Source organism: Loa loa (assembly GCF_000183805.2).
Source record: "Loa loa unplaced genomic scaffold supercont3.89, whole genome shotgun sequence".
Lineage (NCBI taxonomy): Eukaryota > Metazoa > Nematoda > Chromadorea > Rhabditida > Onchocercidae > Loa > Loa loa.
In genome coordinates, this window is record NW_018108269.1 from 149,297 (window position 1) to 161,819 (window position 12,523).

General features: G+C 35.0%; 4 protein-coding genes across 4 annotated transcripts in view; 1 reads left to right on the plus strand and 3 right to left on the minus strand.

Annotated features, from left to right (window-relative positions):
• The window catches only part of LOAG_17541 (hypothetical protein), a 6,833-nt gene extending 4,631 nt beyond the window's left edge, over positions 1 to 2,202 (minus strand). Inside the window, exons 1-5 of the mRNA XM_020450201.1 lie at positions 2,104 to 2,202; positions 1,586 to 1,669; positions 1,172 to 1,374; positions 825 to 922; positions 545 to 709 (exon numbers count right to left, since the gene is read on the minus strand). Coding sequence (XP_020306158.1) covers positions 545 to 709; positions 825 to 922; positions 1,172 to 1,374; positions 1,586 to 1,669; positions 2,104 to 2,133 — 580 coding nt within the window. The 5' untranslated portion in view covers positions 2,134 to 2,202. The remainder of the gene's footprint in view (positions 1 to 544; positions 710 to 824; positions 923 to 1,171; positions 1,375 to 1,585; positions 1,670 to 2,103) is intronic.
• Positions 2,203 to 2,811: 609 nt separating this feature from the next.
• On the plus strand, positions 2,812 to 5,924 carry LOAG_08473 (hypothetical protein; the record flags this gene model as incomplete). Its single annotated transcript, XM_003144004.2, has 7 exons — positions 2,812 to 2,859; positions 3,057 to 3,198; positions 3,745 to 3,988; positions 4,157 to 4,335; positions 4,703 to 4,822; positions 5,091 to 5,270; positions 5,548 to 5,924. 7 exons carry the CDS (start codon positions 2,812 to 2,814, stop codon positions 5,691 to 5,693), a joined length of 1,059 nt encoding a protein of 352 aa, XP_003144052.1. The 3' UTR covers positions 5,694 to 5,924.
• A 501-nt stretch (positions 5,925 to 6,425) lies between these two features.
• LOAG_08474 (negative elongation factor C/D) lies at positions 6,426 to 10,608 on the minus strand. Its single transcript, XM_003144005.2, has 9 exons — positions 10,479 to 10,608; positions 10,084 to 10,202; positions 9,668 to 9,849; positions 9,306 to 9,438; positions 8,920 to 9,096; positions 8,434 to 8,640; positions 7,843 to 8,279; positions 7,264 to 7,455; positions 6,426 to 7,002 (listed from the first exon to the last, which is right to left on the minus strand). The coding sequence occupies exons 1-9, from the start codon at positions 10,570 to 10,572 to the stop codon at positions 6,813 to 6,815; spliced, it is 1,731 nt and encodes a 576-aa protein (XP_003144053.1). The 5' UTR covers positions 10,573 to 10,608; the 3' UTR covers positions 6,426 to 6,812.
• Positions 10,609 to 10,906: 298 nt separating this feature from the next.
• The window catches only part of LOAG_17542 (hypothetical protein), a 3,685-nt gene continuing 2,068 nt past the window's right edge, over positions 10,907 to 12,523 (minus strand). Inside the window, exons 4-6 of the mRNA XM_020450202.1 lie at positions 12,164 to 12,296; positions 11,855 to 12,020; positions 10,907 to 11,606 (exon numbers count right to left, since the gene is read on the minus strand). Coding sequence (XP_020306159.1) covers positions 11,378 to 11,606; positions 11,855 to 12,020; positions 12,164 to 12,296 — 528 coding nt within the window. The 3' untranslated portion in view covers positions 10,907 to 11,377. The remainder of the gene's footprint in view (positions 11,607 to 11,854; positions 12,021 to 12,163; positions 12,297 to 12,523) is intronic.

The window sequence follows — 12,523 nt, forward strand, 5'->3', positions numbered from 1 at the left end:
TATATGAACAAGTAAAGACAGAAAAGTAGTTGTGGGTGGAAGAAAATAGTAAAGTAAATAATAAAAGATCGAAGGAAATGAAAAAAGAATTTAATGATTTTAGGATTGCAAAAAACAAAATAAGAAGGAATTTGAATACAACATCTCACATGTCGCTATGGTTGAGGATAATCAAAAGACATACTATCTCGTGAGATAATCGAAAAGCAAAAGAAAAAACGACCATTAAATATCAGACTCGACAGTTATAGAAAAAAGGAGTAAATTATTCCAGAAGCAAATTATGTAATATCGAAATATGGAAAACAACTCTGAGCCACAGAAACAGAAAAAACAACGAAGTCGATATAAGAAAAACCTTATGAAGATTTACATATACAGCAGCGAAATACCGTAATGATTCTCGGGCTGATATGTGACCTAAGCAATGAGTTCCGAAATTCAGGTCCACAGCATTAGAGATATATGCACAAAATATGCTTACCATAAGGATTAATTCATATTTGTGTGAATCAAATAAAGAAAAAAGAAAGCAGAAACGTACTGGAATCGCTCCAGGTTGAGTAGGCAATTTGACTCCCGACAGAATTAGCAGTTAAATCAAGAATGCTCCAGCCAATGTCAGGAACCGAATAATGATTTGTCGGCCCTACTAATGTATATCTGGGCTGCAATTGACCTTGTCGCACATAAAAACGTAATTTATCATCTGAAAATCAATCTTTCTAATCATGGAGAAAATACAGAGAACACTTTACATTAATTCTCTAAAGACCGGCAATAACCAAGAAAAAATTTGAAAAAAAAATACATATATACATAACCTTGACTTGCAGTAACAATCCTATTGTCCGGTAAATACAAACAGCAGAATGTCTTTGTATTTACTGTTTCGATTACAGCTCTTTGGTTTGGAAGATACCTAGAAAAAAGAAATTGAAAATTCACTAAAAACTGAAAGAAAAATCAGGCAACATTTTCACCAAAAGCATACAAAAAGAGAGAAATATGGAAGCTCAAGTGAATATTTTGTGGAGCACAAATTGATGTATTACGTTGAGCAGTGTGTCCAATTATGGTACAAATATGCTTAAAGAGCTTCTGCATTCTTTATTTTTAATGTAATATTTATCGTTCAAAATTTATAAAAATGAAATCATGGGAAAATAACCTATTGATTATAGAGGCTTTTTCACCAGGACTGAAAGCACCTCTCAAAGAAGAAAGCGATGCACTCCGCTCAGCAAGTACGCGGCGATTTCTCGGTCTTTCTCGTTTACCTATTTCTCGAGTTCTTAGCATGTTCTGAACTGACAATTCCGGAAAAACGGCACCAGACAAAGCTGCTGTCGTTTGCCTTAAATTTAAGGCACTCTGGAAAAAAAGCGAATTATAAAAAAAAGAACTATAATGTAAATCATATATGTATCAAACACTCAACGCAATAATTGAGATATTCCACAAACATTAATTTGGTTTCAAAAAAGTATCGCTTTCTTCCACAGTAGTTGAAAAGGATGGAATTTCATGGGGTTAAAAAATATCGCTCAAAATAAATTCAAAACTAGCTGAGAACAAACCACACTTCAATCAAATAAGGATCATTCGAAACAAAACTTCTCCTCGCCCATCTTTCTTGACGCATATCTACATTATCGTTTTGACTGCTCTGGAATGTATGTTCACGATGAACTTTATGCTCATAAAATGAACAACAGCTACCAAAAAGTTGACAAAGACTCCCTGCTTAGCTTTGCATTATTTTTCACCATAAACTTCAGCATTGAGTAGTAGTCTTGACAATATTCAGTTAAGTAGTTGCAAAATGAGCTTTCAAAAAACTGACAAAAATAATTATTTCACACTACGACTTCATAAAAAGGAATTCTGGGCAGCAAAGGAACCAAGTTTCATCTAACTTGTAATTACTAATGATACTATGCAATGAAGTACACAAATTTGTTTGGCAAGTGAATGATTTGAACTGAAGTTAAAAAGGTTTTCGAATTTCAAATTCATCAGTAACGATGTCTTAGAAGATTTCAAGATAAATGTCCCGTTTACATTGGCACTCTTCAGTAAAGTAAATATAGAAATGCTTACCATGTTCATTGCAGCATTATTAGCACCCATTCCTCAGTGCACAGCAATAGATGACCAGTCAGTAAATAAATACTTTCCCACTCTTCCGGTACCCTGAAATAAGAAATGTTTATATTGAAACAAATCTCTCTCGGAATACTACTAAGGTCAGTCAAGCTTAACAAGCGTTATCTGTGTCTTTCTGATAAGCAGATAATGACCTAATGAGGAACAGCTGCACCATCAAACACACTTTAAACATTTTCGTAAGTCTTACTTATAGCCTAATAACGTTACCAACCGCACAGTATACTAAAAAAAGTAAGAAATAGATAAATTTCATTAAAAACTCTATATTTATAGCTTCAAAGCCATTTTACTATGTACTTTGAGACTGTAAAGCGGAAATCAATTAAAGGAAGTTAAAGGGATGAACAGGCAGCAAAACAGACGACGATTGGAATGAGAGAGCAGGAGGGAATGAACAAAACAAATAGGTGAGAAAAACGGCTAATAACTTTCATTCTTCTAATCGTTAAAGAAATCAAGAAAAGTCGTTACCTTATTCCACAAGAAGATTATCTTATATACATATATATATATATATTAATATATATTTGTGACAAATGGTGTAAGCAATCTTTGGCCATTACTAAAATCGTTTTAAAATTGCTCGAAATAATCAGAGTCAGCTAAGAAAAACCTGAAAATATTGTGGATGACATCCAAATGACGGACAAAACAAATCCAGTGAAGACTTCGGATTATTTTTTGGGGGTAAGTAGTATTTTTTTGGTTTTGCATTATAATAATGTTGTGGCTCGTAGTAGTGCTATGAGAACTATTTCTACTAATCGTATTGATGATTTTTGTATTTTTTGTTTTTTAATGGTTTAGTTTTATTTTCTGTTGGTTCTTATCAGTTTTTTGGTTCTTTGTTGGTTTTTATGCTGATTTTTTCTGCTTTTATTAAGGGTGGTCAGTATCCTTTTGGTGGTTGGTTACCTAAGGCTATAGCGGCTCCTACCCCTGTTAGTTGTTTGGTCCATAGTAGTACTTTGGTTACTGCCGGGATAATGTTGATGGATTGTACTCTCTTGGCCAAGATTTGGCCTGGTAAGTCTTGTCGAATTGAAATATTGAAATTATTCGATTGCTGATTGTGCTTTAATCAAATTACCTAATTGAAATAATAAAACTAATAAGCATATATGCCACCAACGGGAACATATACATAAGCAACACATACACCCACACCTACGGATTGTCGAATCGTAGACTGATATGCAAGTTAAGGCATAATATGTGGGTTGGCGGTAGTGATAAGCGTGGATATTGTTGGAGCGAGAGTGCTATGTAATTGAGGAGAGAGTGCAGGGAATGGTGACAGGAAGAGGTAGAGATGGGTGGGGATAGAATGACACTTGGCAATAGTAGGATGAAAGAACAAGGAGTGGAGATTTACGGTTGTCAGATGGAGACCCTCTTATGGCAGGCTTCAAGGTCAATCCGTAGTCCTCTCCAACTGATGTTATGCGTGATATTTTCAGGCTTTCATATTCGGTAGTTCACGTGAACAAACTTCACGGAGTACCTATATGTTGTAATAGTGTACTGTAGTGATATAAAGTGAAAGTTGTTAAACGGCGAATTATGACTCAGAATGTCTTATATCAACTTCAACTGTTACGCTACCACTTGGGCTCGCTCCAAATCCAAGGAAGTACGCATGTCTGCTTTGGCGCATGTCGGTCGCTTGCACACAGCAGCCCTGGAGAACTGTTGCAGATAGGTCGTTGGTTATGAGTGATCGCTTCGTGCCATATTCTTCGTTGATAAGGTCCTTTTACAGGTTACTGATGAATCTGATTATTGGCGTCGCAGGTCGCTTATTGGTTTGCAAGAAGTAAATTAGTAAAAACTTCAAGTTACTAGCAAGTTGTGGTATTGGCTTCCTTTCAGTTCACTAATTTGTTGTATTAAGGGAAGTCTCTTGGGCTTCAATTGGAGATTATTGTGAAAAAATTACTGAAAATGGAAATCATTTTGAACTTAATGGATTTTGTATTTTCAGCTATGGTTTGAGCTTACAACGACTAAAGCATACTCTTCCTGACTTACCGTACGATTATGGGGCCTTGGAACCGATACTGTCGGCCGAAATTATGAAAGTTCATCACAGCAAACATCACGTTGCATACGTGAATGCCCTTAATCAAGCGGAAGAGAAAGTGAAAGAAGCGCTAGCAAAAGGTTTGCGAATATTTTATAAAAATCTTGAAGAATGAAAAAACAGACTGAACTTACGGACAGGTAGATTCTTAAACAACATATTCCCGAATCAAATGAAAAAGAAAGTCGTGCTATGTTTTGATTCATCCTTAGACATATTCACAGGGTTGAGAAAAATGGAAAACGACATTGGTTCCCAGAAGTCAAAACAGTAGTTGACATAAATTGATTGAAATTGATTCATTTTGAGCAGTAGTTTGACGTGACGAAAGCCTGGTTTCACTTTTCACATTGTGGAACATTTTTCAATGTTTCGGGAAAAAAATGAGAAATTGAAACTTTGTGCAAATCAAGATTACAATCATCTCAAATTTTGTTCTTTTTTGAGGAAATATGCAAGCTGTTGTTGCCGCTACAAAACTCATGAATTTCAACGCTGGCGGTCACATTAATCACACTCTATTTTGGGAAGGTTTGACTACCGTAAAGGATAGCGGAGAACCGAGTTGTAAGTTCATTTCCTGGAAAATATGTTTCAATAGTCACTTAGTTTCAGTACTGAATTTTATTTCGTATCTTTTTCTACAATGATGTACTTCTCTACAATGATGTATGTATAATCTAGAAAGAATCTTTGGACAGTGAGTAAGGGACTGTTTTTAAAAACTTGGAAAGTTTTTCGTGCAAGTTTAGTTGTTTAATGCAAATTTATGGTGGTTATGTCAGCAGATCTTTCATAATTTTTTTTTGTTTTGCGGCAGATATTCTCTTTGTAGCTGAACTGATGACTGCTATAAAAAAGGATTTCGGGTCTTTGGAAACAATGAGGGATAAGTTAAGTACCAAAACAATTGCGATCCAAGGTTCTGGATGGGGATGGCTTGCTTATGACAAGGAAATGCGACGTTTGCAACTTGCTTGTTGTCCCAACCAAGATATTCTTCAGTCAACAACAGGTAAGTAGCATAATAAAAATGGGCAAAATATTTTTTTTTAAAGAGATCCAGATCATGATGACTACTCATTTCTCTTAGTCGGAGTGATGTTAGTCTTTACACCTTGTAACTGTAATACGGTAGGCCTCACTTTAAACAGACAGTACATATGAAATGTAGAAGAGGCACGTGATATGATATTTGAAGTAGTAATTGTTGAAAATTTTTGATTTTTTAGGAAATTACAAAGCAATTTCAGACAGTGCAATTACATTTGATTTGCTGGTTACTATTTTAGGCCTCATTCCATTATTTTGTATCGATGTCTGGGAGCATGCTTATTATCTGCAATATAAAAATGTACGACCAGATTTCGTGAAAGCTATTTGGAAAATTGCGAACTGGAAAGTAATCAGCGATCGTTACGCTAAGGCTATGAGATAATCTTTCATGGAAAGTTTTAAGTGAAATTCAGTAACTGTACATGGGCAACCTATCATTCTGCTCTTAGGCGCATGTCAGAATTTAAAAAATACCCTTCTAGTAGTATAAAATATCATTGAATCCGGTGCGCAGTTCTTCCAATCCTGAATAAAAGCATCTTTAGCAAACATGTTTATGCTATATAATATTCATGCAAAATTGATATCAGTTGTTGCGATAGCGAAGTATATTTCCTTGAAGGTTTTTAATAATCTTAATAAATTCTTCTGGATTTATTTTCGGCTTCTCTGATGTCGAGGTTTTTCAAATTACAATTTTCAAGATGATTACACGATGAATTGCAGTGACTTAATAATCACTCTCAATAAACCCATTTCGTCAGCCAAGAACCGAAAACGTTGAAACATCGTTAGATGCGAAATAGGCACTAAATATACCATGTTATCTCACTTCTGTTTACCGAACTACGAATTAATAAATAAGTAAAGAGTTTTTAAGCTATATAATCTCAAAGCAAATCGTGAGCGACATTAGAAATATTGCCTAATGTCGAATCATGCTGGCATTTTTTGTCACTTCCAAAACGACTCATTAAATGATTTACTGACTATAAGGACTCGACAACTTGCAAATCTAGAAACGTGCGCAGTAAATGCCGTAAACAATAGTATTACAAAGCAGTGTAATCAAAAGGTCGACTGATACAAATGACCAAACAGATGTGTTAGGGATTTACTTCAAGAGATGTCTCATCCATGTTTGTCCTATAAGGATCCATCCAAGTACCTCTGATTTGAGTTTTCCTTTAGAGAGCATCCAAAAATTTGCTGAAAATCAAAAGCCAACTTTGAGTTAGAAATTTCAAGCGGGATACACCACATTACTCTAACACCTTCCGAAATCTGCACATTATCGTAATGGAATTAAAGGATGAAGTGCAGTGCTCACTCTTATTTCGTATTTTTTGGATCTTGGAAGTGCATGTTTTCATTCAGCATGAGAACACGAGATTTCGCTCATCATTCTCCTGGTTGGTTTCCCCAATCAAGGGAAAAAATTTAGTTTGCAAATAATTAATGACTGCATTAGCAACCATTGTAGCTGCTGAATATTACTGGATCAAACTTGTGACGATTTAACTTCAGCGACCAAAGGTGTACAATGATCAATGAATTCTTTTGCGGCAGGAATTTTATCACTAATATTTTGATCGAAAATTTCGGGACTTGAAACGATTGGGAGAAAAACACCGATAAAATCTTCCGAATACGGAGGAGCAACAATTTCGAGAACTTCGGTCGCGAAGTACCTGAATTTCAACTAGAATAATCGTAAGGTTTAAGATGAATCTTTATCGAATTCAATTAAAAGATATCTGCGAGTCATCTCCATCTTTTTTTCAGCAAGAACGAAGATGAAAAATGAAGTAACTCGAGGACTGGCATCATCAATTTTCCTCCAAACTTTCATATATAACTCAATGAGGTGCAGTACCACCACGATTCAGTAGTCCCGATACAATTTTTGAGCAAAAGTTGATCATCTTGGATTAAAAGTGGTGAAGACTTACCTAACAAGTGAAATGTCGATTTGACCATCACGAAACATTCTGTTGACTTTTTCAACAACCGGTAAAGCCAAGCCAACTGACAATAAATGAACAAAACGGTCAACTACACTGCGCTGTTTCTCCATAATAACCTCAGCAGCTTCATTCATCGTTGACTGTCTATCATACAACTCACAGAGAACTCGGAAAACTCTGAAAATTCATCAACTTGTCAGGTGAAAAGTGCGACTATGAAGATTTTTGACCTTAATAATTATAAAAGTATCAAAGTATTTGTGAGGATTATAAAAGCATGTATTTAGACTGTTTTTATAATATTTAGATCGTTTCATGCCGCATGCATGAAACAATCTAAATACTATAAGAGTTTACAGGACTTATGACTAATCACTGGCATTATTTTAATGCCAGTGAAAACACATCTAAAGATTTCCAAAGAGACTGTTCTCTGTTTAAGTTAATTAGAATACTTAACAAAAAAAGTCAATTTAGTTAACCAATGCTTGGATAACTCTATAAACATTACTAAGGTTGGAATATAATCACTACTAACCCTGGAGAAAAGGTAATAAAAGACACCTTAATTGTAAATTAGAATGTGTTGTAGCAATCTGATCAAGCAATACAAAATGCACGGCCTCCGGTTCACTGATAACTTCATCACTTAAAAGATTTCCGCGTAAATAATATAACAATCCGGCGGCAATGACAGGAAGACGTATTGCATATAACAGTGATTTCATTTCCTTTATAAGGTCATCTGTCTTTTCCAGCAAACTAACTATTCGCTCGATGGTATCTCGAGTCATGTTCAATTCCTGTCGATTCTGTACTCGGCCGGTAGTTGTCTTTTGCTCACCAACACATGATGCATACGCTAACAAGTAGACATACTTCGGCCGATGATCTGCATGAACTTTGATACCCTCATATGCGAAAAGTGAATCAGTTAACATATCAACAAAGAAGTGCTCTCGAATTAATTCAACTGGAGGCGGGTTTGTCGAAACGTACTGCTGAAAAGAAAAAAACAACCATTTAACTGTAAATGTAATAAGGAATGAGGACCAAAACCAACTGTAAATCAATGGAGCTGAACACAGAAATATTTTTGTGAAAGTGTTCTACAGTAAGCAAGAATAAAATATAGTATACTTAAGAGTAATTGACCTGATAAAGTTGTGTGATATCCGCAGGATTCAAGCACTGCTTGCTCATCATTGTATGCATTGCTTGTAATAAGTTTAATGTAATCTGTTCTTCATGCGATTGCTTCAAAGCAATGTGTAACGCCGATGTGTCCTGTTCACGATCATGTGCTTCCATCCGCAGCACTTGGGAAATATGAGCACAAGCAGCGGAAGCCATTCCAGTTTCCTAGAAAGTTCATATAATGTAAATTACAAGCATTAGAAGCCTCCAATATTACTAGAACTACCCAGTTATTCAAGATAAAGTATCTTCTGATGCTGATGCACTATAAGTTCGATTTGGTTTTCATGAGGTCAATTAATGCATGCTGGACAAGCAGTCCGTGGTTTGTCTAATATTTTGGCCATTCAACACAATTGTTTTCCCAGCTCAAATAGACAAAATATGTGAACTTACCGAACATGCAGCATATTGTTAAAAAGTAATTATTAAATCTATACGTACTTCTTCACATATAACATGTAATAGCGCTTGTGTGTATAGATATGTATGCTCACTGTGGCACACGACTCGGACAAGTTCCGCAAGAGCATTTTCGTAAGCTTCTGTCATTGGACCTCGCCGATGTTCATGGAATACAGCATCAATTGTGAATAAAACTACTCGCGAAAAAATTTCAAGCTGAAACAAATCAAAATATTGCCACATTAATCAATTTTATGTAAAAAATTTTTTCCCAACAAAGTTTTTTCAAATTATGAGTGGAAAAACAGTACTTTATGCACATTTTCCTTGAACAATAACATTAACAGCATAATTGGAAATATCATAAATTCTCCTAATACTTCTATGAAAATCGTCGAACTGAATGTATAAACGAGAAACTTGACCTGTTGAGCTGCAGTGTTAACGTTACTAATTTCATGTTGAAAACCGGCATCTGATATTAATTTCACAGCAAAGTTTAACATCAAACAATGAGGATACTGTTCAGCAAGCGAATAAATTAACCGCCGCCAAGGTCTGGAAAAAATTTGATCTAAATCTCATATTTTCAAAGTGGTTTCCCTACCAAAAGTTCATCGAGTTTCATTAATGAAATGATTTACTGATTCAGGTTAAGAGTTGAAAAGCGTTTCATTTTATTACTGCATATCTAATATATTGGAAAGTTTTTTTTGATGGGAAAAACACCAGTACATTACTAAAAAAGCGAAATTCTAACGAGTCAGATGTAAGAAGTGTAACCAACTTATGTGAGATCAATTCCGGTAACCACTCAATGCCAACACCTTCTGCTTCAAATATTTTATCAGCTAATTCAGGTTGGAAATGCTTCGCAATCAAAGCACTCAAGGCTGATTCAAAACATTCGTCTACTGTCGATCGGCTACCCTCCAAGTCTGCCAACCAATCACCGATGAGGTTACAAAGCTTGAAAAAAAAAGAAACCGTTCGATAACGATTCTTTATAATGCAACCTTCAAATTTACACACTCTTATTTACTGCGACTTCAAAAAAAACGAATTACTGTTAATTTCTCCCAATGTTCACTTGCATCCTTCTTTGTTTAATTATTAAAACGCAACTTATTTTAACTTCTTTACACGCTAATGTCATACGAACAGTTATTCTTGGCATATACATCATACAAATGGACTTTTTACCTGGCCTAGTGAGCAATAGTTTTCAGAAAGTAAATTAACAACTGTTTCCGGATCCCCACCACACCGGAAAAATGTCTGCAATACACCAACTATTTGGGGTTCCATAACGAAATCGGGAACTGAAATTTTGATACTCACTTGATTTACAACATTTCATATTTGCAGTTTAAATCGATGCTAATTTTTAATTAATAACTGAAATTCGGGAAAATGGATTACAATAAAGCTATCAAAGGATGACACATAATACTGCCAAGTTCTGACCTCGGATGTACAGCTCAGCAATTTCAATATGATGATGATAAAATGCTTAACTTGCAACTCTAAGACTCCGAGACTGCTTTCATTTAAATATGACTGATAAGAGATACTTCCCAAACAATTTCGAAACCTACGATTGAGATGTCGTATGCAGTGATCCAGTAGCATTTTCCTCTCCTCTTCATTTGTTTCATCATCACCTTCCCCATAATCATCTGGGTCTTCCATTTAGGTAATTGAATTTTTTAAAAACACAATCTGCAATACCCATCTCAGAACAAAATAAAACCAACACACCTTACCAGCAAAGACATTAATCTCAACCCATTAGCTTGGTTCCTTGACATTACTCGGCTATCCGACTTATTCAGGCCCAATCTATTCAATCCAGTTAACTCAAAATTTGAACATTCCACACTGGGCAAGAACTCCCTATCATCGTCTGCAGAACTCTTCTCACCTAATATTTCCAAGATTTAAAAATTAACCCTTCAGTAAGTGATCATCAAAACTAGAAGAAAAATATTGAAGATGTTAAAGCCTGTAATTAGTAGAAAACACATCATCAAAAGTTTTATTCAGTACATATGCATTACAAATCAGTTGACTCACAAAAAGTTGCACCATAACAACGAAAAGTTCACTGTACCAGGCATACAATATATTTTGAATAAATTAACATGAAATTGTGTCATCAATTATGAACTAGACTTTGATTCGCATTTGGCAGTATCTGACCAAGAAAACGCGGATCTGTAAGAACCGTATTTAAAATGGTTGATATCGCAGGGATTATGAAAAAAACAGTGCTATGAAGAGTGAACAATCTCCTAGTATAAAACATACTTTAAGGAAAGGAAGAGAAGTAAATGTTTGCGTATAAGTAAACTGAAAAGTCTAACATTGAAACAATTTCCTCAAGTTTTTTCTAAGTCACAAAAACAGATAAAACAACCTTAATTTTTAAAATATTGAATGCTGAAGCAAGTCTATTAGTTCATCTTACGCAAACAACCACACTTTTATTGTTTATTTATGCCAGAACCCGACTCTGATTCGATTTTCTGCCTGGCCAGGATTCTTTAGCATATTTCTTCTTGTGAGGTGCATCACCATCTTCATCGTCATGTATTCGATGTGTTCCCTGAACGAAAGGCCCAACATGTCCAGAAGTAGGTTCCGGTAAACTTTTCGCATACAACTCCAAATCCGGGGCAGCATTCATAACAATCGACAAGCTTGAAATCATTGGTTGTACATACCTGAACAACAACACATTTAAATAGAGTAATCGATTAGAAATATTAAGTTTAAAAATATAAATCTGCTAAAAAAACAAATTTTTTCCCCAAAAGTTCTTTAAAAAAAGCTTCGGGATCATAACAAAATTTTCAGATTTGTACTGTTGCCTTGTCCTGACCGTATCTAGTACTAAAGTGAATCAGTAGAATTTAAATCACGCTACCGGCAAATGAGTACCAGCCAATAAGATAGTACTGAAAAGATATACCTTGTATTTTTATAATCGTCTACGCGTCCAGGCCTTAAAATCTTTTTCTGAGTAGGACCTTCCTTAGTTCTTTGTTCAGTTCCTTCATCCAGTGGTTTCCGTTTTGTAGATATAATTGCAGTAGCAACCAAATTTCGAAAACGCCCTACTGTTGGATCAACATCTTCTTAAATAAAAGAAAATCATATTTAAATCGAAAGATCAATATGACTGAGTCCAAATTATTAATTCGAAGATAATTGCAGAACAAATCAATATTAAATGATGTAAATTCGCAAATCATTTTATAAAATAACTTTATAAATTTGCCTGGATTAATTATGGTTTCCTCTTCAATAAATGCAACATTTCCACGTGGCCTTTTTTTTCGCCGTGCATCTTCCAGTGAAATCGGTATAACCGGTATTCGTCTATTTAGTGCCGTGTTATACTCAGTTAAGTTCTGGAACTTTTCAAACAACGAATTTCTCTTTAGGTTTGATTTCAGGACCAGAAACAAATTCAATGTTCAATAAATACAATGTGGAATAACATAACAATATTTCCTGTGATTTGGAACAAAACTTCTTCAGAAGGTCAAGACTATAGAGTGATCTAGAATAACGCAGTGCACAACTACCAGAAACAGATGCAAGAAATTCACTCCGCCAGCATTACTAAGAAAATTAT